Source organism: Nylanderia fulva, unplaced genomic scaffold, assembly GCF_048542155.1.
Source record: "Nylanderia fulva isolate GAGA-0341 unplaced genomic scaffold, ASM4854215v1 Scaffold1, whole genome shotgun sequence".
NCBI classification, from domain to species: domain Eukaryota; kingdom Metazoa; phylum Arthropoda; class Insecta; order Hymenoptera; family Formicidae; genus Nylanderia; species Nylanderia fulva.
Genome location: NW_028189192.1, coordinates 3,912,037 through 3,938,880, shown reverse-complemented (window position 1 = coordinate 3,938,880; position 26,844 = coordinate 3,912,037). Strand labels below are relative to the sequence as shown.

General features: G+C 26.8%; 4 protein-coding genes across 4 annotated transcripts; all 4 read left to right on the top strand.

Annotated features, from left to right (window-relative positions):
* Nucleotides 1-128: 128 nt before the first annotated feature.
* hop (tyrosine-protein kinase hopscotch) lies at nucleotides 129-7,811 on the top strand. The gene is made up of 15 exons (XM_029299707.2): nucleotides 129-397; nucleotides 510-677; nucleotides 766-880; nucleotides 1,451-1,749; nucleotides 1,908-2,273; nucleotides 2,439-2,648; nucleotides 2,741-3,012; nucleotides 3,124-3,427; nucleotides 3,533-3,689; nucleotides 3,772-3,893; nucleotides 3,964-4,114; nucleotides 4,351-4,672; nucleotides 4,845-5,197; nucleotides 5,510-5,850; nucleotides 6,028-7,811. The coding sequence occupies exons 3-15, from the start codon at nucleotides 779-781 to the stop codon at nucleotides 6,374-6,376; spliced, it is 3,348 nt and encodes a 1,115-aa protein (XP_029155540.1). The 5' UTR covers nucleotides 129-397; nucleotides 510-677; nucleotides 766-778; the 3' UTR covers nucleotides 6,377-7,811.
* Nucleotides 7,812-9,201: 1,390 nt separating this feature from the next.
* Nucleotides 9,202-13,756, top strand: LOC114928486 (uncharacterized). The gene is made up of 10 exons (XM_029299710.2): nucleotides 9,202-9,359; nucleotides 10,028-10,168; nucleotides 10,437-10,556; nucleotides 11,076-11,193; nucleotides 11,601-11,862; nucleotides 12,171-12,287; nucleotides 12,722-12,812; nucleotides 12,904-13,040; nucleotides 13,472-13,604; nucleotides 13,677-13,756. Exons 1-10 carry the CDS (start codon nucleotides 9,234-9,236, stop codon nucleotides 13,722-13,724), a joined length of 1,293 nt encoding a protein of 430 aa, XP_029155543.2. The 5' UTR covers nucleotides 9,202-9,233; the 3' UTR covers nucleotides 13,725-13,756.
* Nucleotides 13,757-15,286: 1,530 nt separating this feature from the next.
* Nucleotides 15,287-19,456, top strand: LOC114928487 (uncharacterized). Its single transcript, XM_029299711.2, has 9 exons — nucleotides 15,287-15,549; nucleotides 15,867-15,989; nucleotides 16,266-16,383; nucleotides 17,133-17,391; nucleotides 17,562-17,684; nucleotides 18,188-18,278; nucleotides 18,351-18,499; nucleotides 18,874-19,006; nucleotides 19,080-19,456. The coding sequence occupies exons 1-9, from the start codon at nucleotides 15,406-15,408 to the stop codon at nucleotides 19,125-19,127; spliced, it is 1,188 nt and encodes a 395-aa protein (XP_029155544.2). The 5' UTR covers nucleotides 15,287-15,405; the 3' UTR covers nucleotides 19,128-19,456.
* On the top strand, nucleotides 18,904-24,136 carry LOC114928488 (uncharacterized). The gene is made up of 10 exons (XM_029299713.2): nucleotides 18,904-18,968; nucleotides 19,997-20,167; nucleotides 20,474-20,593; nucleotides 20,878-20,995; nucleotides 22,033-22,291; nucleotides 22,525-22,647; nucleotides 23,092-23,182; nucleotides 23,255-23,397; nucleotides 23,834-23,966; nucleotides 24,040-24,136. Exons 2-10 carry the CDS (start codon nucleotides 20,024-20,026, stop codon nucleotides 24,085-24,087), a joined length of 1,179 nt encoding a protein of 392 aa, XP_029155546.1. The 5' UTR covers nucleotides 18,904-18,968; nucleotides 19,997-20,023; the 3' UTR covers nucleotides 24,088-24,136.
* Nucleotides 24,137-26,844: the final 2,708 nt, after the last annotated feature.

The following is a 26,844-nucleotide window of genomic DNA, read 5'->3' as shown; positions in this document are numbered from 1 at the left end:
GGTACCATACCCAATGAGTAAATTTTCGATCGCACCCTCGCGGACCACGTGCGCACGCGTCAATGACGTATGACGTAGCGTCATACGTCATTGGCCAATCGTGGAAGCTACAGCTGATTCTTTCTTCTTCATCAGCTCGAGCGAGTCGACACTCGGATAGGGAATTTCTCAGGTTTTAACAATTGTTTTGTACAAATAAAATGAATTCGATTAATTAATGCATTAATGCATCGAATGCTGAGATTATGACGGAAGATAGAAATTCATAAAAGAAATGTTAATGTAAATAAATTACTTCATTCGATTAACCTGTGCTGGACATACAAATAAAAATATTATTTCTAAACTCCATAAATTATGCATAATATTTACAATCGAAATCCTCCGATCTTAAGAGGTAAAATGTTGAAATCTCGTTATATTTTTTTTCCTTCTAAATATGATTACATGCAAAAGAATCTTGTGCGACATTATGAGACGAGATGAATAATTCAACTGGACATATTTAGTTGCAGCACAAAATTCCGATCATACTGGTCATTCTGGTCGATACAAATGATTGTGTCCAATTATATTGCGGCCAAGTGAACATTTTCTGTGGGTGAAACGTGATATCTTGTGTGGAAGCCCTGATGATTTCATTCATTCGCTTTGATTCGCTTGCAATTTACGTCGTGGTATGTGATATCGTCGTATATTAACAAAACAAAAGTCGGAACACGAGTTATCATGTATCCAAAAATGCATCTGTAATTCTTTCGACAGCATATTAATTAACATGAAGGACGAGCGATCAGCAGTGATTTATGTGGCCACTGATGACAAACAAATAAATATTACGTTTTTCGTCGGTGCGACCATTGAAGATTTATGTATCCAGGTATATATACATATATATATATATATATATAAGATAAAGCTAAATTTTATCTTTATTCTATTATCTATTCTTATGATAAAAAGGAATTTGTCTAATTTAACTGGTTTACATGTCCAAAAAACTTGATCGTTTTGTATTACATAAATTGTTTTGTAAACATGATATTTTTTTGTAAACAATATGTAGCAAATATAATCTTTAAATCATACAAAGCCAAATAATCTGAAGTAAAAATAGATATTTATCAGAAATCAAATTATTCTATGTGTTAAAGATATATTATTAAATATATGCAATATTGTGTTTTCATATTCTAATTTACATTATATCTACACTAATTTTTTAAAAATAAATTTAACTAATTGTATATTTTATCAGTTAGATAAATTTTAAATTCTCTTTTTTATCATTTTGCAAGATGCTGTTTAATTAATTTATTTATATGTAATTTATTTTATTTATTGATATCTGTAAAAATTAATTTTTTATTATACACTTTTCTTTCTTTCTCTCTCTCACAGAATACAAACCTAAGATTTCTTTATAAACAAAAAATTCTTTAATTTTTAGATATGCAAGCGCTTTAAAATAGGTCCAGTGGCAAGACATCTATTTGCATTGCGCAGTTATTCTTCTAAACTATGGTTTCCATATGGGCATAAACTCGAAGACAGAGATAAGAACAGATTCGATTTTCGCTTACGATTTAAACCATGCAGCATGCAGAAACTGAAACAGATAGACGAACATGCTTACAATTATTATTTTCAGCAAGTTCGTATAGATATAATGAATAATAAAGTACCTGATATAGTGTACGAGAAGCATAAAGATAAATTGATTGGCTTAGGAGTTAGTGATATGTACAGGTAAATACAAGTCATTTGATTAAAAAGAATACAATTAACTTTCATATTTCAAGCTTTAGTTCATAACTAATTTTTTGTAAATTTGTTTTAGCTTTTATTTTATATAGTTGTTGAGTTAAATATGAAATATGATACATGACCTTTTTTCTGTGTTGCAGAGTAATGCTTGAGAAACAACTACCACGGGAAATTATAGAATCAGAATATAAAAAATATATTCCCAAAGAATGCATTAAAAGGCATGCCTTTTTTGTTAAGAAACCTATATATAATGCACTGGCAGAAATATCTGGGGAGCACCTCGATGCTTCGTATGTTAAGGAGCAATATTTGCAGCAATTTGAAAGCATGGCGCCAAACTATTTGTATGAAGAATATAAAGCATTAATGGATAAAGGTGTTCCTAATCCACCAGCTAAAGTTTTACTTAGGATTAACAGAGAGGAAATAAAATACTGTGAGACTGACACTGATGATTGGAAAACACTTTGTACTATAGGAGATCTTTGTTTTATTTCTATAAGGTACAATAAAAGATTTTTAATGACTTTTCTTTTTTATATATAATCTTAAAACGAAAATCAATTCTATGTATTTAATAATATATTTTTTATAATTATTTATAGCCTGTATAGATTGAATATATCAGAAACAATAAATTTTTTATCCATTAAACTTTCATCTTTCAGAGAGGATAATACTGTGGAAATTTCAAGAAAGAATGGCATACCATCATACTTAAAATTCATGGGGCATACAAATGGAATGTTGATGTCATTTGTATCCGCGTTGGACGGATATTACCGATTGTCCATTAAGTGGACTTTCAATCTTTGTAGAGATGTTACCACGCCTACTCTGGATAGATTACACGATTTAAAGTGCCATGGACCAGTCGGGTAAGATAGTTTCCACAAAATAGTGTAGAGAGTTATAATTCTGCATATGATGTGTATTATATTACAAAAAAACCTTTCCAAAAATATTTCAGAAAACAATTCTCATATGCGAAACTCAAAGAAAAACGTACTAACAAACCGGGAACTTATATACTGCGGGAGAGCGAAACCGAGTTTGATGTTTACTACATTGATGTTTGCAACAGAGATGAGAAAGTAATATCGCAAAGAGTGGAACAGATTCCTTCGGGAGAATTTTCGATATTTTCACAGAAATATCCTTCTTTGATGGATTTAATTTCTTCATTCCAAGATCGCGACAATCCAATGTATCTCGAAGAATGTTTGCGACCTTCAGAATATGGTATACACAATAGACGTGAATGAACATTATAGAGTTATAGAGAGAAAAAGTTACAATTTTAATTATGTCTATATGCGATATATAAATTTGTATTTTATTTTTTTTATTTAGACATATCACCATTATTAATTTGCGCATCGGAAAACATTGCGAGCGAGCAAGCTGCGGATGAGGAGATTATCGCTCTATTGGAAGGTGGACCGCGATGCGTATCGCAGAATCAATTGTGCAAAAGCGGTAAAGATTTGAGTCGTATGTCGGTGATGAGTGTACAACGAGCGACATGGCGAATCGCTGAAGGCAAGAAACTTGAAATCATGATGAAGACACTCAAACCTGATTATACCAGTTATACCAAAGATTTTCTAGAACTAGCTGATAAGTGGGGCAAATTACGATCGGGAGCTTTGATCAGGTAACATAAAAAAAGAAACACACATATATTATATTATATAATATATATATATATATATATATATATAAAACAAGGATGAATGTAATATTCTTATTTCGTTTTCAGACTATATGGCATAACTGTGGCTCCGTCAATCGGGATGTTACTCGAATTGGTGAAGTTAGGTCCACTAGACTTGTATTTGCGCACCAATTCTTCAACTATAAAAATTGTCGATATGGTCGAAGCCACCGCCTGTTTGACAACAGCTCTATGGCATTTGGTAAGAGAGAGTATCTTTGAAACATATGTATATACTATTTAATATAATACTTTGAACAAGACTTAGAATAATTATGATATAGGAGGAGAATCACGTAGTTCATGGAAAGATAAGATGCTCAGGAGTATTCGTACATGCGCATACAAATAGTAATTTTAGTGTTAAATTAGGAGATCCTGGTCTTTTCACTTACACCGATAACGAGTAAGTTGAAAAATAAGTCTTGTTTGATCGAGTGATTTATTGTTTAATATAATTCTTTTATTTTATACAGCATACCTTGGATACCACCAGAATGTTACGCAGATTTAAGAAGTGCAAAATATAGCTTTCAAGCAGATATATGGGCATTGGCCACAACCATTTGGGAGATATTCTCCAGAGGGATTTCCATACCTATATATCATACTGATATTGTCAAGAAGGTATATTTATTATAAATAACAATTTAATTATTATAGTATTATTTTACACTAATAAAAATATGTAATCTATTTAAATAAAAAATTGCTTTTATAGATTACAGTTAAAATTTTTTTATATACTTTGATTTAGTACAAATTGTTTATATTAATTGCAAATTTGATTTATGCAGTTCATTTTTTGTACAAATAAATCATTGTAATATGAATATGTGACTAAACAGTGTTTTTTTTAACAGTTTTATGGAGGTTTTAATCATTTACCGCAACCTATGGACTGCCCATATGAAGTCTATCATCTGATGTGTCAATGTTGGAATGAAAAAAGTACCAGAAAACAACCTCAGGCCATTATGCGAGATATCAATCAGATTATGTATCAAGTATATAATTCCCGTCGGAATCATGCTTACGCTACAGCATTCCCTAAATTCTTTAACACTGATGAAAACGACAGCAACGACGATTTAGAGGAGAGAACATCGAATAGCGAATCACAAGTGCTAGATTCCTGCAGTTTGAACACCGATCACACTAACTTAACTTGGGATGATAACGACAGTGAGTTCTCATATTTAAATAATGACCAAAGTAGAATATTATCCTGTGTATTAAATATTTTCTCTATGTTATGTCTTCATATGTGTAACCATTGGGTTGTCATTCATAAATCACATTAAAATTTAATAATGTCGACTTTATAAAAACAAGAAATTAAATTTTGTTTTTACAGCCGTCATAAGCTCTCAGGAGAATTCCGTTGTTACCAATGACGAATGTTTTCGTTATCTAAATGCCGTGATCAGAGCCATGAACGACGCGCACATGTCGAGCATTAATGGCACTTCTCATCGCGGAGGTAACAACGAAATTTATTTAGGTCAGATGAAGGATATTTTCGAGAATGAAACGAATTCGACATGGACAATATACATGCAGGAACGCATAGGCCAAGGTTTCTATGGCGATGTGTACAGAGGAACCCGCATTAAAGGCAACGAAATAGAGCAGATAGCCATTAAAAAGCTGAAGATTGGAACGCAATCGGTACAGAATGATTTCGAAAGAGAAATTCAGATCATGAAGGTAAATCGTCTTCTTAAGAATCAATCATTTTTTCAAGAATTGCATTATGCAAATGCTCTGTCTTAGATTTTCAAAATTTCTTTATATACTATGTTGTAATACTAAAGTTGCAAAACTGCATTCTACATATATATTTCTTGTTAATAACAATGCATAGCGAATTTAAGAAAATAAATATTTGTACTAATATATAAATATTCCCTTAATATTGTGATTTTTAATATTAATACATATTGTATACATATTGTATAATATAATAATAGAATCAATTAGGAAAAATAACGAAATTGTTTTTTCTATTTTACTTTACAGACTCTCAAGCATCGAAATATTGTGAAAATTTTGGGCAATATATCAGAGCCAAAGTGCCTGATCATGGAATTTGTCGAGCACGGTTCATTGGCAACCTACTTGCAAAGTAATCGTAAGACTCTAAGATCTCCTAAGAAACTGCTACACTTCGCACTGGATATCGCCACTGGTATGGATTATCTTGGTTCCAAGAATGTCGTTCACAGGGATGTAGCAACGAGAAACGTCCTGGTAGTAAGCGAGACTCATGTAAAAATCAGTGATTTCGGTCTCGCGCAAATGACAAAAGGCAAGGGCGATTATTACATGCTTCAAACTGTCCGCGATCTTCCAATGAAGTGGTAAGTATAGTAAAACAGAAGACCTCAATCTTCACTACGTTAATACCTTTCCTTGATCGTCAAGTAAAGAAATAATTTTTCGTCGCTAATAAAACTTTTATTGACTCTAAAATCTAATTGTTCTTTCAAGCGTTAAATTCTGTAATAATTCTCATAGAAAATGGATGATTTTCTTAGGTATGCACCGGAGAGTTTAAAAGAGTTTAAATTCTCATCGCGCTCGGATGTATGGTCGTTCGGCGTGACGATGTACGAGATCTTCAGCCTCGGCGAGGATCCGAAACTGCCGGAGATTGAACTGAATTATAAGAACATCACGGAGAAATATAATATCCAGGAAAGAAATATGGTAACATTGGTGGCAGCGTTTGAAAAGGGCATTCGCCTTCCTTGTCCGGAATTGTGCCCGCCAGAAGTTTACCAGCGGCTGATGCATTCGTGTTGGAATATGAAGAGTCATGAAAGACCGACGTTTGCAACTCTGTGCAAAGATATTAATGAGTTGTTACAAAAATATATTAATTAAAACGTTTTCATTCACGCGGCTTCACGTGAATCGCGCTCGCTATTGTTTTAAAGATACGTAGATACGTCTCCTAATATCTATCCACAATTCTTATTTCAATGAGATATTCTTTGATGAGTCTAAAATTGATTTATCTGTTATATTTTTATTACTTTATAATTTATAGATGTATAAATAATTCTCCCACTTCTCATTCGAAGGTTTTTTAAAGGAAAATACTTTAAAGGAATCAAAGAATCTTTGCTATGAAAAAATTAAGAATATTTTCGATGCATTTCTATATAGGAATGCATCTAGTCGACGGTTTTATCATTATATTTCTTATGTATTTTCTGTGAAATATATATACAGCGGACTATTTTATTTTAATATGTAAAGTTTTTTTTACTATTTCTTTCTCACATTGTTCGTGCGTTTTATCTTTTTTTGTAATAATAGAAAAATAGTCATAGCAAAATAATAAAGCGAGAAAAGTTTTGTGTATAAGTGTATGATATGTTAAAATAATTGACTAAACAATTTTTGTAAAAAAAATTTATCTCGTATTATTAATTGAAGAGTATCAAATACTACCGTGATCTTCTCCACTCAATTCCTTTGATGCTAACGAAAATGCCTATTTCGTTAAATATTTTTCTTAATACATAATTTTTTCAATAATGTTACAAAAAAAATAATTGGATATAATCAAGTGTATTCTATAAATAAGAAAAGGGATAAGAAGATTAAAACAAAGATAAAGCTCTTTAACGATCAGTTTCCTTGTATCCTTCAAAGTAAGTAGAGCATCTTGAGAGACATTATTACAAGTTGAATATACATGTATTTCTTATAAGCTAATGATTTATGATTATAGAGAGAGAGAGGAGGGGGGGGGTAGATAATGATGATATACAAGGGAATTTAAAAACTAGTATAATTAAGTATATTTACTATTTCATGAAAATTGTAAATGAATAAATTCATAAGAAACAAACAGATCAAACAAAAAATGTCAAACACATGGCGATAATAATTGTGTTTATCTATTTGTTCCTTTTTATCATGGATTAATAATATTTTAATCTTTTTCTAACTATCGAGTATTGTTATGTCTGAAATTACTATGGAGTTTGTAATATTTGTGATACAGACGATTACACTCTTATTAGATATCATATATCATATGTACGCACGTATCCAATAATATATTGCATTTCTTATTTTTTACGTTAAATATTTTCAATTCAATATATATATATTTCATCTCAGTATATTAATATTAAGATTATAAAAAAATTTCATAAAAAATTATTTTTATATACGTGTGTACGTGTGTATGTGTGTATGTACATATATGTATATGAGGGGATATTATCCCAAAGCGCTTGATAAATAAAGCTTCTATTCTATATGTATGTACATAATAATTGTAATTAAATTTGATTAATAATTACATTATTATTTTGTCATTATTTTTTGCTATCATGCAACGTTATGACTAATTTTTGAGTCATAAAATAAAAAAAAATAAAAAAGTGATAAAATAAAAATAAAAGATTTTACACTCCTTAAATGAGTTAAAGTAATAAAAATATATTAATCAATAATATATCAAGTGCTTAATTAATAATTAATTTAAATAACCGAAAAAATATTTTATATATTTTATTCACCTAAAATATGTCGCGGCAGTAATAAATTTGCACGATATTTAGCGCTTATTTTTTATAGTATACTCATATGTAATAAGCACATTTCATACATTAAGAAGATTAATGTATTAATCGGTTTTAATGTGTCGTGAACAATTAGTCATCTTCGTGATTTTTCGATTTTGTTTCAATAAGCGGTTCGATTTCTAATTCCATAATCATTCACGGTACACTAGATTAATAAAATCGATCATAAATTATGAGGTCTAATTATGATGGTATTCATAAAACTCACTTTAATTAAATATATTAAAGTAGCGATTTGTGCCAGCCAAGACTACAAAACAGAGAGAAAATAAGAAAAACTTTTTTTAGTTTTTCCTAATTTGCCACGTACATTTTTTTATTCTTGGAGAAAACTATTCCCCTAAAAGGTACACATAAAACTGATATAGTAGTACCACAAAAATCCGATTTCTACCACAATATTCTGATATGGAATATTAAAATAATTCGCGGTTTTACCAAAGCATTTTATTGTCTCGGAAATATACAGACTGTCTTCAGGAAACATTAACTCTTACTTTAATGGAAGATTTGTTAAATCGAAATTCATAAGTTAACTTGTCTTATGTAAAAATTTCTCCGATGTGTCTCTTCATTTAATTGTTTAAAGAAAAGTACTTGTTAGGATATTTCTATTTTGAAGTATATTTGAGGAAGCTACTTCGAAAGAGTACCTATCTTCGAAAGAATCTACCGTTATAAGAATTTCGTTCCCCCAACGCACTTTTTATTATAAGAGGAATTTGTCTGGCGACTTCTTGTCGTCGTATATTGTATAAAATATATAACTTTACTATTTTCATTTATTTTCGATATTTTCACTTCTCCCCTTTGCTGATTGTTTCTCTTATTTTGTTATAGTCGAAGATTATTCGCGACAATAAGATAATCGCGCACGCAATAAAACTAACTATAGGCAATTTTCGTTTGTAGACTACCGATGCTTTATTTCTCATGTTATTAGCTGAATATTACACACGCACCCTCCAGATCGATATTCTAGACGCCTTTCGCTTTCATGTCAAACGCGTGCATTTTTCATAATTATAATACGCCCGATAATGCCGTGAAAATGGAGAGAAGAAATAAAAGATGAGAATAATCGCGTGCACTCTAAAAAAAATAGTAAAGTGTCTATAGCAACAAAATAACGATCGATGACAAATTCGTCCTCAACAGTCAGTTCTTCTGAGTCCTTCGAAGTAAATGGAACATCCTGTGAAGCCTCATTACAAGAACCGATTTTTTCTACCACACAGACTATGGCTTCATCAAAACAAATGGTACTCTTGCTTATTGTCACATAAAGACACTGTGTTATTACTGTCATTTTATGCTGTCATTTGTGTTCAGGTAGTCACGGATTTTAATATTTTTTTATGTTGAATGTTATAATTAAAGTAAAAGAAAGAATTAAGATTTATAAATAATAATACACATAGAATTGAAATTTTATAATTCAATATGAGTGTTTCATTGAAATAATATCAGACCATAAAAGAAATTTGATCACACATATCTCGACAATTATTTATGCTTATTTTTGCCCTTATAAAAAATTTAATAACATGTTTTCTCTCTATCATATATATGTGTGTGTATTTGCATATTTGTCAAAACAATACTCATTGTCAATCTAATCTTAATTACACTGTTACTCTTATTATCATGTAATACCATATACAATAATTTTTATAAACATATTATAAGTATCGATAAATTTTTAGGAAATTTTAATTTTATTTATATTAAATTAATTAAATGTATCGAAAAAACTATAGAATTTTTTTAAATTTATTGCATGAATGTTCTAAACAAATGTCGTCGAGAATGGAAAAAAGCAAAACTATATACATATAACTAACAATAAGTAAAATATTAAAAAAAAACAGTATTATTACAAAATAATGATTGAATACAAATTCTCATTCAATAATCCTTTCTTCAATAGATGGAATATGTTGAAAATTACTTCAAACTGAACCAATTGTTGTTATTGGTCAGCGGAATATGGCCTTATCAAAGCAAGTGGAGTGCTTATTTAATGAGAGTCATTTATATTGCCCTTATAATAATGGTTGTAATTTTTCAGGTATAATCGCACACATAGATATATTCTTTCTTATTAAATATTATAAATTATAATATATAATAAATTTTAAATAAAAAAATTTTAAATAACAGTATATAAAAGAATTAAAATTATATAACTAACAATAAGTATTGCTCTAATTTATTATAAAATAGAATTTGATTATGCAAAAAAAATTAGCCGTTAGAATACATTTCGATAAATATCTTTTGAGAAACAATTATATCTACTCCTTTGCTTTTATTAAAAATTAATGATATATTTCTAGTTAATTAACTTTTTCGTAACTGATGTCAGTAGAGATTTTCTAGTAATTACGGTACAAGCATTTATACTTACAATAGGAGTTTTGGGTCACGTATGGTCATATATCAAATACATGGACAAAGTAAGCTTGATCATTTTTATTTATATTCTTAATATTTTATATTCAATATGACGTAATAATGTTTATATCTTAATGCATAAAAATATAATTTCCGTAAAACATTTTTTAAAGAAAATAATTTTGAAAAATTTTAAATGTGCATGTATGCATTTGTGTATTTGCGGGCACGTGCATGTTTTATTGAAACAAAGAATTAAACTGATTCTAATTACGCTATTATCATATCACTATCTTTTTTAGCATCCAATATTATAAACAATATCCCTAAATGAGGTGAATAAAATGGAAAATAAAATACATGTGATAAAATAAAAAAAAATCTTATATATTTATTCATATTATCAATATATTTTAAAAAGTATCAACAATAAAATTTAAATTTTTTTAAATGTTTAATTTTTATTATTACATTAATGCTGAGGCTCACAATGTCTAAATAAATCAAATATATTTTTTTTATCCACCTTTCTTTATTATATATTATAAGATATTCATTTATTGCGCTTTAATGTCTTTTAGTTTAAAGAATTATTTGAGCATATGTGGAAAGATTGGGCTTTGCAAAAAACAGACGAAGAGATCAAGGTTATGCACGAACAAGCTAAAACCGTGAGAAAATTTACGTTCTATTACATATGTAAGAAAAATATTAAATTATTTTATTATTAAAAAAAGTTTCTATTTGTAAATTTAAGACTGTATATTACATGAGACTATGATAATAATTTTCTTTCTTTATATCTTATCAACACTGAATTATAATCTCATTAAACCGAACATTCTCAAGACATGTAATTACAAGATTACAATAAAAAAATGATGTTTATAACTACTAAAAATTAATGATATATTTTGGATATTACTTATGCTCCGCATTTTGCACTTATTTGAATCTTATATTACTTATATTATTTATTTTATTAAAAGTTCTCATGAAGAAATTAATGTAATCTCAAAAAAATCACTATTCAAAATTTATACTTTGTATGGCTGTTATACATATAATGATTATATTAAAAGATTTACAGTTATCGAATTTTTCAGTTCTGGCATATGGATTTCTGAGTATGTATATCATATATATAAGTATGCCAGAAATTCTCGATGTTATATCGCCCATAAATGAGTCTCGTCCGCGAAAGCAACCCTTTGATTACACTTATTTTATCGATGAGGAGAAATATTTTTATGTAATTCGGTTCTGCATGTTCAGCCTGTGTTATATCATACCGTCAATTTATCTTATTAGTTGTACTATGTTTATGGCTTTTACGCAGCACGTTTGTGCAATGTACAAGATATTAGGGTAAGAAATTAATCACTATCTCGAAAAAAAATAGATAATTTACATAATTTACATTGCTCATAAAGTGAAACTTACAATTTGTTTATTAATTTTTAATGGTACATGTACAATTTTAAAGGACATGTACATAATTTATCGTTTTTTTTATTTTCTATATAAATGTCAAAATATTTTTTATTTTATATTCTTATTATTTATTTTTGCTTCTTATTTGTGACTTTTTTCATAAATAGTAATTAATTTTTTTTCTTTTTCTTTGCTTAGTGTCAACAAATTTGGTTTTGATAAGAGTAATGTTATTTTGATAGGTATCACGCGGAGCATTTATTTTACGGAAGCCCATCAGAAAATGATTTAAAACATGGAGTAAGAATGAGATGTAAGGACATAGCAATTTTTGTACGACTACATTACAGCATCCTACAGTTCGTATTACTTAATGTACACTTTATTTGAGCCTTGCCTTAAAGTTATCTGATTTTTCATGAATGCAATACTAAAGAATATTGTGATTTGCAAATTAAATTAAAAAGTAAGAATGACTCTTTATTTTTTATCGACTTTTTATACAATCAAAAAAATTCGTTACTAGTATTAAATTAGATAATACAAATCATACTTTAAGAAATATTTTTTGATTAATTAATTAAATTTAGAAATAATTGTTTATAACTTATTATTCAATGTAATACAAAAATTATAATGATTCGTCTATTGATTTTATAATTACAAAAATGAAAAGTTAGCAATATTTTTACATATAAAAAGTATTTTTGTCATAATTTTAATATATTATAATGCAATTTTATATATATATATATATATATATATATATATATATATATAATTTTTTTACAAGATTTGTTGATACACTCGAAACTTGTTACACAATATCATTTCTACTGGACCTCGTAATATGTATATGTGGATTAAGCATTACGTTAACGCAGGTATGCTGATAACAAAAATGTATAGATAATAATATTTTTAACAATTATCTCGAAGTATGTTATCTCAAAGTGCTAAAATGAGATCTTTCAGATACCAAATATGATCGGCGATATGGAAGTAGCTATTAGATCTATGAGTTTAACTATTATTACGTTGGGTTATCTATATGTATATAATTACATGGGACAAAAAATCACGGACATGAGCTTAAGTATAAATGAGAAATTGTAGGTATAACTTATTTCTTTAATGATTATATATTTAATTATTTTTGAAAGTATTTTTGGCTATATTTTCGGTAATATTTAGTGTGTTGAAAATGAAATTTATCTGTTTAAGATAAAAAGAAAAAATTTATATTAATGTGAAATCTATTAAAAGAATGGGAAAATATATGTGTAAAGTGAATGTATTATTAAATACGATATTTGTACAAATACAAAAATATCTAATAAAAATATACACCTATATATATATATATATAATTGTAATACTTCTCTAATAAAATATTATAAAAAGAACTTTTTTAAATTTATTTGTAATTGGGATCCAATTTTTATTTAATTAATCTACCTTAAATTAAATGTCTTCGTTATTTCATTAATTGGTAATTTACTTAGTTTCTAATGATTTAAAAATAAAAAAATTGATATTGCAGATACAACTCTGCATGGTACACTGCAGTCATTTCGGAACAGAACTCATTATTGATAATAATGAAACGATGCCTTCATCCGTTTTTTCTGACTGCCTGCAAGTTTTATATAATGTCTGTACAGAGTTTTGGAATGGTAAGAAAATAATATATATTCGCTACATGCAAATCATAAAAATAAAGAATAAAAATGTGTTTTTATGTGAAGGTAATTCAAACGGCGGTCTCCTATTGCATGTTTCTCAAACAAATGTAAAAATATTTTTACTAATTACAAATAATGTAAAAAATACGCAAAAATGTCAAATGTCAAATATGTATTTATCGTTTTATTATATCAAAGATTCTTTTTAAAAAAATATATTATATAATATGTAAAGTGCTATTTCTTTCTAGATAAGTATGTGTACATTAAATGAATATAAAGTAAAATTTTGCAATATACTTTAATAAATAAAAAATATATTAATCTTTTTTAGAAAAATTTAAAATATTGGAATATAAAATGGCAAGAAAAAAATAAAGACAGTAAAAAGAATGCAATGCTCAGACAATTAAAATATATTATGTGGTCTCTATTGGCCTACTAATAATAAAAAATTTACACACACACGTAAAGTTAATGTAACTATAACATTAAAAACCAAATTTCTCTACACTGCTTATTGTTAGATATTCGAGAACTGATCATGATATAGAGGAGATACCATGGAATCTCTTTATAAATTTTGCTTGAACCATTTATTTTCTCAGAAATACAAAAAAAATTCATCGAGTTTTCACTTTTTTTATTTTATTGATTTTATCTATAAATAGAATCTATCTATAGATATCATAATATTTTTAGAGATATTATTTTAAAAAGGTCCAAATTAACAGTCATTCGAAATAAAACTTACAAAACACTTATACTATACCCTTATAGTCATCAATTTCGTTCTACATTGTGTAAATACACTGTTTTCAACTTCCTTCACCATCCCTCGTTCCCTATAACAGTCGAGACATAACTGCAACGCCACCATTGCAGCAAAATAATCGCGTGCGTGAAAAACTAACAGTGCGGAAAAAACTAACTGAAGATAATTTTCGGTTGCACACCAACACCAGATGTTTCCCTTTTCATGTTATTATCCGAATATTACACGCGATCTAACGAGCGATTTTTTTGGTGCCTCTTAAAAGTTCTCACTTTCGTGTTACAAAAATAATATAATATGTCTGATAATTCGAGAAATATAGAGAGAAAGAAAGAGACTTTGATTTCTTCATTTTTTCAATACTTGCACTATTCCTTACTTTTGAAAAAAATCTACATGTCTAGGAAATACACATATGTAAAATTCTATCTATTGATATAAACACATTTAAAATTACCAAAATCCGAATTTCGTTGTGTCCTATGAAATTCTATCTTTGCTGTTCAAAACCTGATCATGAAATGGATATACATGAAATAGTCGGCTATTCTATCGTCATTTTTTATGTACCCTTATGTGTGAAATATCTGCTATATTTCAAATATTTATCCTCCCTCACTATTTTATTTTTTGCTCTACAATAACTGCAAAATAATCGCGATATTACCCCAGTACAAATAATCGGGTGCGTGATAAACAAACAGTACGGAAAAAAACCAATTAAAGGTAATTTTCGGTCGCAGACTACACACCCCAGATGTTTCTTTTCCCATGTTATTATCCGAATATTGCACGCTACCGATCGATTTTTTCGACGCCTCTGCAGAGTCCTCACTTCCGCGTTAAACGCATGTATTTTTCTTAAACGTAATTCGCATCAATAATGTCACAAAGATAATAGACAAAATTGCATAATAGAGCTACTCGAAATTCTAAAAAAAGGGAGGGAGTTACTATAGGCAAAGAATAACATGTTCTCGCCTTCAACAGTCAGTTCGTCTACACCCTTCAAAGTAAATGGAACATCCCGAGGAGCGCTACTATAAGTTGAACCGATTTCTTTTATCGGCTACTGGATTATGGCCTTATCAGAGCGAGTGGAGTGCTCGTTTATTCAGGACGGTTATCACTATTTTGATGACATCATGTGTAGCTGCTCAGGTAATCGTAATATTGAAATATATATACAAACATACAAACACACAGACACATACATGTATTATTAATACTAATATTATATTAGTTATTATATATATATATATATATATATATATATATATATATATACACATGTATTCTTGTATACAATTAGCATTAGTATAAATAGAATTTAAAAAATAAGTATTTTATCATTTGTAAAAAAATTGTGTAATAAAGAATTTGATAAAGAATTTCTCATATGAGGAATTTAGTCAAATACATTACGATAAATAGCTCTAGATAATTGTGTTTAATTAGAATTAGTAATGTTTTTTTAGATATCGAGCTTATTTACGTATCCCCATATCGATTTAAACTTTATAAGCGAATTATTACCAATGATTGTGCCTACAGCAGGCAATCTGTTCCAGATATATACCCGTGTTATTTATATAGACAAAGTAAGTTTTGTCCGTCATTACATACTTAGTAAATTTTATAAGCAATAAAATATAAGCAAAATAAAGTAAATATAAAATAATACGTAGTAATAAGTACACAAATTCTGCCAATCTTTCAAAATTTAAATTTGATTGTTACGGTTATACTAATAGCGAGTAATGGAATAAAAGATCAGATATATATGCATTAATATTTATATATTATTTTTTTTCTTCTTATTATTTTATTCTTATAACATATGATTATTTATTTCTTAACGTTTTATGTCTCTTTAGTTTAAAGAATTATTTGAGCTTATGTGGAACGATTGGGCCCTTGAAAAAACAGACGATGAGATCAAAATCATGCATCAATATGCTGAAACTGCGAAATCAATCTCGATTTATTATTTTGGTAAACAACATACGAAACGTTTTATATATATAAGAAAAACGCAAACCTTTCTGACTGTGAGATTCAAATTGTATTTCTGAGATGATTATGCAACATCCATTTTATCAGCATCTTATTAATCATCGCATATATCATTTTCAATAACTGACTATTTCTCTTAGTAATACACAATCATAAATTTATTTATATATACAAAACATTCATATATAGTTTCATCATCAAATAAAATGAATATAAAGTTCTCTAGACACATAAGCATGATTATTTTATTGAGTAAATTTAAGTATCACTTTGCTCTCAATATTATTTGACTTTTTTTTTGATATTTATTTCATCATCAATGATATTCATCTTTTTTATATATTCTAAAAAAAGTTAAGACATTCGTACTATATTTCAAATCTCATATATATTTTTATATCTTTCATTTTCATATCTCATATATATTTTTAATCTTTCATCAAATTAAAGTCTTTTCAGATTTAATAAATATTGAATATAATAGAATTAAATGGAAAATAAAGTTTATATATATTTTCAAAATTAATATGTATTCAACATTTATGTTTATATCCACTTAAATCTTGTACATACTTTTTAAGCATAATAGAATCTTTGGATGGAGACCATACTGTGAAAAAAAATATGATCGCACATTCCTTACTGCGCTGTACTTATAATAAAATTTATATTTTCTCAAAATGGCTAATAACATAAAATTTACACTAAAAAACATTTACGATTTTCAGTTATATTTTACTCGATTGTGATCGGATACATTGTGTGGTTGTTCATGCCGGTAATTTCTGCCCATATACAACCTACGAACGAATCGCTCTTACAATCGGTTATTCATGTGGAATTTTATATTGATACAGAACAGCATATTTACTTCATTCTATTCTACCTATCTACCGTATTTATTCTTATGCCATTAATTTTTATTGCCAGTTCCACTTTATTCCTGGTTTTTGCGCAACATGTTTGCAGCATGTGCGAGTTGTTAGGGTAAGAAATTACTCTTCGCATTTAACTTTTAACCATTTACTTTATCTGCAAAATACATAAATATCATCAATATTTTCTTTCTTACACTTTCTCATTTATTATTTTGTTATTTTGTATTCTTTTCCCGAATAGTATATACAATAAAAGTAAAGTTGCTGATAATTTGACAGGAATCGCGCAGAGCGTTTATTTTATGTTATCGAGAATAAGGCGGAACGCGATTTAATTGATGGGACGAAAAAAAGTTGCAAAAATATAGTTCTTCTTATACAACAACATTACAACGTTATAAAGTTTGTACTTTTATTTGTTTTAATACGTTTTATATAGGTTATATATAATGTTATATCTAATGTATCAGCACAATCCGATTTTTTATAATCTGCATAATAAGGCAAAATTGCTATTTAAAAACAAAAAGTCATTATGAACTGAATGATGTAGCTTTTACTTACTCTCTTGTTGCTTTTATATTATTTTATATTATTTTTTTAATTTCTAAACTATTATTAATAATACAGAGAAAGATCCTGTTTTAAAGTTATAATTTCTAATCATTCCTTTATATACTCCAAAATTACATTTTGAAGCTTTGTATATGATAATATAGATACGAAAAATATTATTCTTTCGTCGATTGAAACAATTTTAAAATTAAGATGCTTATAAAATTAAGCATCTTCAGCAAATTTTAAATCATATAAATGTTTATATCTACATATATATTTATATCTATATACAAAAACACTATTTGCATCATTGTTTTAATATGTATATGACTTTTTCACATTACAAGATTCGTTGACATGATCGAAACAAGTCACACAATACCATTTCTAATAGATCTATCAGGAGTAGTGAGTTCGATAAGTCTTTGCTTACTTAAGGTATGTTGTTAGAGAGCGCGCAAATATGTAAAACTTTATGTGTTATCAAAGTGTTAAAATGTATTCTTTCAGATACTAAGTTATGATATAAATTTTGAGAGTATAGACAGTGAATTTGTCCTATCTTTTGCTTTCATAATTGTGGTTGCGATTTATCTGATTATACCTAATTATGGGGGTCAAAAAATCACAGATAAAAGCTCGATTTTATGTGAGAAAGTGTAAGTAACAATATAATTCACAATGATATATTCAAAAGGTATATGTAAAATGTACATATAAATTACATATAATGTAAACTACATTTAATGTACTTAACTATATATAATGTAAAAGAAATAGAAAAAAGATAAGAAAAATTGAAAAAAATAATTAAATATTATTAAAAAGAATAAATATTTAAGATAAATATGTAACTAATTGCAAATGTTTATTTTAAAAATTATGAGAGCTTTTAACAAAAAAATCCATAAAATTTATCATACTAATAATATTAATTTTATTTATGATGAAATAAGATATTTCCTTTAGTTTGTTATTCGATAACTTTTTTATTTGATTGTTTTCATATGATGCAAGAATTATGATCCTGCAGATACAATTCCGCCTGGTACAATGCAGATGTTTCACAGCAGAAATCATTAATGCTAATAATGGGTCGACGATTTCATCCGCTCGTCCTAACAGCCTGTAAGTTTTATCCGATGTCTTTGTCGAGTATCAAAATGGTAAGAAAATAATATATAGTCTATACGTGCAAAATGCAATAATAAAGAAATAATAAATATGTGTCTTCTAAAGATATTTCAAATGGCGATATCCTATTGCATGTTTATGAGAAAAGTTTGAAGTTATTCGCTAACTATACATAGATGTTGGAACATGGTGAGAAAACATGCGAAAGTAATGTGTCAAATATGCACTGTACTTTTAAAATCAAAAATATTTTTATAGAAAATTAGTGTTTTATGCTGATTTATAGATAAAAACGCATGTGTACACGTGTAAATTTAAATGTAGTATGTATAACTGTAGTAATAACTGAAATAAATCAGTAATACACCTTGCCCAAGCATTGTGAATTTTTATTTGATAAACAGAAGATTGGAATATATAAAGCAACATTAAAATTAAATATAAAAAGGCACAAAAAATTAATTACTGAATAATAACTAAATTGTTATGTATACTGTTTCGATTTTATAATAATAAATATTTTATATATATATATATATATATATATATATATATATATATATATATATAATTACACAATATTGTTGAATGTTAGAGAGAAAAAAAAGAAAAAGTGTATGTGTGAGAGAGAGCCCTTGTCTATTTTATTTTGTTTAAACACTTTCTACTATTTTTTATTTTTGAAAAATCCACATGCTAGGAGATACACATATATGTAATGTATCTAATGTGTCTGTAATATTAAACGCGTAGAATTACTAAAATCTGAATATTATTGTGCTCTACGCAACGCTATTCTAGATTCAAAAACTGATTACAGAATGGAAAAAATAGCCAACTATTCTATGCTTCTGAAAAGTTCTCACTTCCGCGTTAAACGCTCGCATTTTTCTTAAACATAATTCACATCAATAATGTCATGAAGATAAAAAAGTAGATAATAGAGATATTGGAGACGCTAAAAACAGGACGAGATAACTATAGGCGAACAATTAACAATCGAATAATATGTTTCTCTTCAGTCTATTCTTTTACATCCTTCGAAGTAAATGGAACATCCCGAAGAGCGCTACTACAAGTTGAACCGATTTTATCTGTCAGTTACTGGATTATGGCCTTATCAGAGCACATGGAGAGCTCGTTTCTCAAGAACCATTATCACTATTATCATGCTATCATGTTTATTTACTCAGGTAGTCGCAATGTTGATATATATATATATATATATATATATATATAATATATTGTATATAATATACATAAAATACTGTATAAGTATAAAACTATTATACATTATAAAAAATATGTATATATTTTTTATACAATAAACAGTATAAACAGAATTAAAACTTAATAAATAAGTATTTTATCATTTTATGTAAAAATTGTAAAAAAATTGTAATAAAGAATTTGATAAAGAATTTCTCATATGAGAATTGAAAACGTTTCGATAAATAACTTTCGAGAATTGTATCTTATTAAAAAATTATTTTTTCTAGATATCCAGTATATTTACATCCGATGTTGATTTGGATTTTTTAAGCGATTCATTAATAATGATTATGCCTACAGTAGGTAATCTGACGCATTTGTATTCACGTCTTGTTAACATAGACAAAGTAAGTTCCGTCAATCATTAGTAAATTTTATAATCAATAAAATAAAAGTAAAACAAGATACCTGTAAACATATTAAAAAAATCGTATATAATAAATAAATTTGTAAATCTTTCAATATTTAAGTTTAATTATTACGGTTATAGTAATATAGACTCTCTGATGGAATAAAAGATCAGATATATGTATTAATAACTAATTAATTTCTTTATTACTTTTATCCTTTAACATCTTTATTCGTATAACAAATATGATTATTTACTTCTTAATGTTTTATGTCTCTTAAGTTTAAAGAATTATATGAGCTTATGTGGGACGATTGGGCCCTTGAAAAAACAGACGATGAGATCAAGATCATGCATCAATACGCTGAAACTGCAAGAGTAGCAACAATTTATTGTTCGGGTAAGAAAAAAATATAAGACGCTTTATATATTAAAAAAGAGTGCCCGCGTTTCTAACTGTGAGATTCAGATTGGGTATTTTTGTGTATGAGATAAATGTGCAACCTCTTTCAGCATTGAACATTACATTAATTATCATATATATCACTTTCAACAAATGATCATTTCTTTTAGTAATTCGGAGTCATGAACGTATTTATATTATCCATTCATTTTATACATATATAGTTTTACTAAATAAATATAAAATTCTCTATACATAGACATGATTATTTTATTTCGTACGGTATCACTTTACTCCTAATTTTTTGGTTTTTATTTTGATATTTATTTTATTGTCAATAATATAGATTTACCTTTTTTATATACTGAAGAAATTGACACATTTGTACTATATTTTATGTTTTACATGCGTATTTATAATCTTATCAAACTCTTTTCAAATCTTATAAATCTTAAATATAAAATATATATATACAATATATATATATATATATATATGCGTGTGCGTGTGTGTATACATACACACACACAGGGTATTTAACATGAGGTGTCACATCGAAAATGTACGAGTAGATCTTGTTATTTGGAAACAATTTTTTCTTTACAATAATATTGAGGCATCAATAAATAATTTTCGAGTTATAAGCGATTAAAAATAAAATTTTTCGTAAACTAAGCCTTGTGGAAATAAAATATTAACAAAACCACACGCACATTTTACAATTAATTTCAAGTAGAGTTTACTTCGATAAAATTTTAATTTAAGGTTTAGTTATAAAGATGATGACATGATGACAAAAATTGGGAATATGCAAAAAATGATGACTTTCCATGACATTTTTGCTGAGGAAAAATTGTCTCCAAATAACAATATATGTATACTTGTATATTTTCGGTGTGACACTTTATGTCACGAGACCCTGCTCAAAATTAATTCACATTTTAAATTATATTGCATATTTAATTTAAGATTTTTCAAAAATAATAATTATTAACATAAAATTTAGATTAGAAAACATTTACGATTATTTTCAGTTACAATATATACGATTATAATAGGATATATTGTATGGTTGTTCATACCGGTAGTTTTTGGCATAATACGGCCTGTAAACGAATCTCTCTTACAATCAGCTATTCATGTGGAATTTTATATCGATGTAGAACAGTATATTTACATTGTTCTGTTCTACCTATCTATCGTAATTATTCTGATACCATTAGTTTTTCTTGCCAGTATGAGTTTATACCTGACCGTTACGCATCACGTTTGTGGTATGTGCGAGTTATTAGGGTAAGAATTACTCTTCTCGTAATTAACTTTTAATTATTATACAAAAATACTAGAAAATGGAACGTACAGTTGCTTGTTGTTTTATTAATTCTTAAATGCATGAATTTCATATGTGATGTATGAGACAGTATTTATTTTATCTGCAGATTAAATATCAGAACAATTTCCTTTGTTATATTTTTAATTACTTATTATTATGTTATTTTGTATTCGTTTTGCAAATAATTTGACAGGAATCGCGCTGAGCACTTATTTTATGTGATCAAAGATGAGACGGAACGTGATTTAATTCGCGGGACGAAAATAAGTTGCAAAAATATAGTCTTTTTTGTACAGCAACATTCCAACATTATTCGGTTCGTACTTTTTTGTTTTATATATATTTTCATATACATTTTTATATACATTTTATACACGTTATCTAAAATGCATTAGCATGACGACTTTTTATAAGTAATCTGCGTAATAAGGCAGAATTGTTATTTAAAAGTAAAAATTATTATAATAACTAAACAATGTTACGTTCACTTATTTCTGTTGCTTTCATATAATTTATCATTTCTTTATATATTTTCAAAAATTACATTACATTAAGCTTTGTATATAATAATGCATATATACCGAGAAAAACATTATTATTCTTCCGTCGTGTAGAACAACTTGAAATGCAAGATAATTATAAAAGCACTTCTAAACACACATATAAATGTTTATATCTACTTATATATTTATATCTATATACAAGAAGCACTGTTAGTATCGTTATTTTAATATGTATATGACTTTTTTCACATTACAAGATTCGTAAACTTAATCGAAACAAGTCACACATTACCATTTTTAATGGATCTAATAGGAATGGTGACGTCGATAAGTTTTTCATTACTGAAGGTATATTGTTAGAGAGAGCAGAAATATGTAAAGCTTTACGTGCTATTAAAATGCTAAAATGTATTCTTTCAGCTAAGTTTTGGTACGAGAATTGAGAATAGAAGTGCAATTTTTGTATCTATTACTTTAATAATTATAGATATGATTTATTTGATCCTACCAAATTATATGGGTCAAAAAATTACAGATATGAGCTCGATTTTATGTGAGAAAGTGTAAGTAACATCTTCAAAATGATATATTTAAAACTATATTTAAAATGTATATATGCACATATATATAACATATACAGACATATATACGTCTCATATAAAAGAAATAGAGCAAAAGAGAAAGAAATTAAAAAAATAACTAAAAAAAATATGTATATTAAATTTTCTCAGAAACATTTTACGTGATGTTTCAAATTTTCCGGAAGTATTTAAGATAATATATATTGTATATATAAACTAATGAAAAAAAAACTATATTTAAAGCTACAAGAATTTTTGACAAAAAACCGATATTATGTTCTATATATAAATTCCATATAATGGGTCATATTAAAATATTAATTTTATTTATGATTAAATACAATACTCCTTTACTTTGTTATTTAAGAATTTTTTAATTTGACTGTCTTTACACAATGCAAAAATTATGGTCCTACAGATACAATTCCGCCTGGTACAATGCAGATGTTTCACAGCAGAAATCATTATTGCTAATAATGTGTCGACGATTTTATCCGCTTGTCCTGACTGCCTGTAAGTTTTATCCGATGTCTTTGCCGAGTTTCAAAATGGTAAGAAAATGATATATCATAGTCGATACGCACAAAGTGCAATAATAAAGATACAAAAATGTGTCTTTTAAAGATATTTCAAATGGCGGTTACCTATTTCATGTTTATGAGAAAAATTTGAAGTTATAACTACAGATGTTGGAATAAGGCGAGAAAAGACGTAAGAATAATGTTTCAAATATGCACTAATCTTTTAATATCAAGTATATTTTTATAGAAACAATCATTATTGCTTTATAATGATTTATAGATAAAAACATGTGTATTTGTTCATATACACATGTAAATTTGAATGTAGTATGTATAATAATACAAATAAATCTATAATACACCTTGGCCAAGCATTGAATTTTTTTGATAAGAATCGTGAACTTCATTATCATTTCCTCAGGCAATCGCAATTATTAGTGTATGTATATTTGATTAATATTCATATAATTTATTTCTAAATATTAAAAAAAAAGGATTAAACAATAGTTAAAAATATTTGAATATAATTAAAACTTACAATTTGTAATTAAATATTTATAACATTTTATTATAATATTTATTATAACACTATTTCATCGAATTTATGTTAAAGAATTTGATCATGTTAGTAATTTAGTCAAACATGTCTTAATAATTATATTTCCGGATAAATAATATTTTATATTTTCTTTCTTGTTTTTATCAATAGCTAATAAAATGCTTAGATATTAAGTGTTTTTACATTTGAAATTATCAATATCAATAGCTAATAAAATGCTTAGATATTAAGTGTTTTTAGATCTAAAATTACTATGAAATTTGTAGCCGATATGATATCAATGACTTTACCTACATTAGGTGTCTTATCTTATGTTAGATGTATATATGTATCAAACTCATATAGACAAAGTAAGCTCGGTCGATCTATTATTAATTAAGTGCTTAATACTTAAAATTTAACAGGACTTATTTTCAATTCTAGTACATAAATGTTTATAAAAAGAATTTTTTACGATTATTAAGTTACTTATTTAATGGTATATTTTTATCACACACATATAGGAATACTTATGCATAATATTTATGTATATTATTATAATATATTATTAAAATAATAAAAATAATTAAAATATATAAATATATGTCATAATAAAATAAAGTTGCAAAATATTTTAGAATGCAAATCCGATGCGGATGTGATAACATATCGATTAGTAGCCCAATAAACGAAACACAGATTAATCTGGATTTTTTTCTAAATATATTTTTAAGAAAAAATTTCAAGACTTTTTGCTATCTTTGTGATAATATATAACATATTGCTTATACCGAAAGTTTTTGACATCATCTTGCTTTTAAACGAGTTCACCCCTTTCTAAATTATTCATTAATGAACGATACAATTATTTGATTACTGATGTGCATCGAATTTTTCGTCATATCGTTAATATATGCCTATTCTACTCTGTTTATGGTTTTTACATAATATGTTTGCCAAATGTGCAAATTATTGAAGTAAGAAGTTTTTCAAATTTGACTACTGTTTGCGAAAAAAAAATATATATATACATATATTAGTAATTTGTAAATTACTAATATAAATTATCAAAAGTAGAACGTACACCTAATTTAAAAATACCTGAATATACGTATAAATATCATCAAATGGTAATAAAGATATCACTTTCTTTTATATTTATAAGAAAATAATTTTCACAAAAATATAATTTTCATCTTGTATCTTATTAATTTTATTTTTCTTATTATTTACTCCTCGCTTAAAATAATTTCCTAATCAAAAAATTAAATATTGATAAATTATCTAATTATAATTAATACAATATGCATTTATTCTTAAAAAACACATTTCTTATCTTGCGTCATGATCACGCTTTTTCATATTTCATACAAGATTTATTGATGTAATCAATAGTTATTACATTATGCTTAATGAATTTCACAGGATTTACGTTCGTGGCAAGATTTACAAGTATGTTAATAAAGATATGTCGATAATGAAAGCAATGAGTATAATTTTCTTTAATTAAAGTATTGAAACAAGTCTTTCAAATATTAACCATTGTCAAAATCAAAAAAGCTAAGAAATATATTTTTCACTGTTATCCGTTTATGTTTGATTATATTGGATAAAAAGTTACGAATATATAAAAACTCAAATATATGTGAAAAAGTTATGTAATATATTATATTTTTAATAATAAATATATATATTCGATGTCTATAGAGTTCTGATAAAAACGTAGATTAAAAAATATAAAAGAACATATGTAGCGATCTTGTTTTCAATGCTATTTTAAAACTTCTTTGTGTAAAAAAAAAAAAATCATTAGTTGCAAGATATAAATAAGTATATGCAGATACGATATTATAAATAAATAAATTTGTAATAATATATTGATAGAGTATGTAACGTCATTTTTCGAGTAATAATAATTGAAGTATTTGAGACAGCATTAGTAAAATGTAAAAAAAAATCACGGAAATGCGTACTGCAAAAGTATTCGTGCTAGTAATATAATGACCAATTTGTTTATTATTAAAATAAATAATTTAAAAACTTGTGTATATAACATTATACAATACACCCAACAATGAAAATAATGATTTTCAACAGCCACGTATATATTTAAATAATATAACATGAATAATTAATTTTAATCGCTAGTCAATTAATAAATCAGGATATATACATATATTGTTCGACCAATACTAGCTATAATTATTTTATTGAAAAGGACCAAAACCTGATGGTCAAAAAATATACAGGGTGTCCGGTAACTAACGGACCAATGATTAAGGGCGGATTCTCTGGCCAATTTGGAGACGATTTTTTCTTAGCAAAAATGTTGAGAATTTTCGAGTTAAAAGCGATTGAAAAAAATGGGTT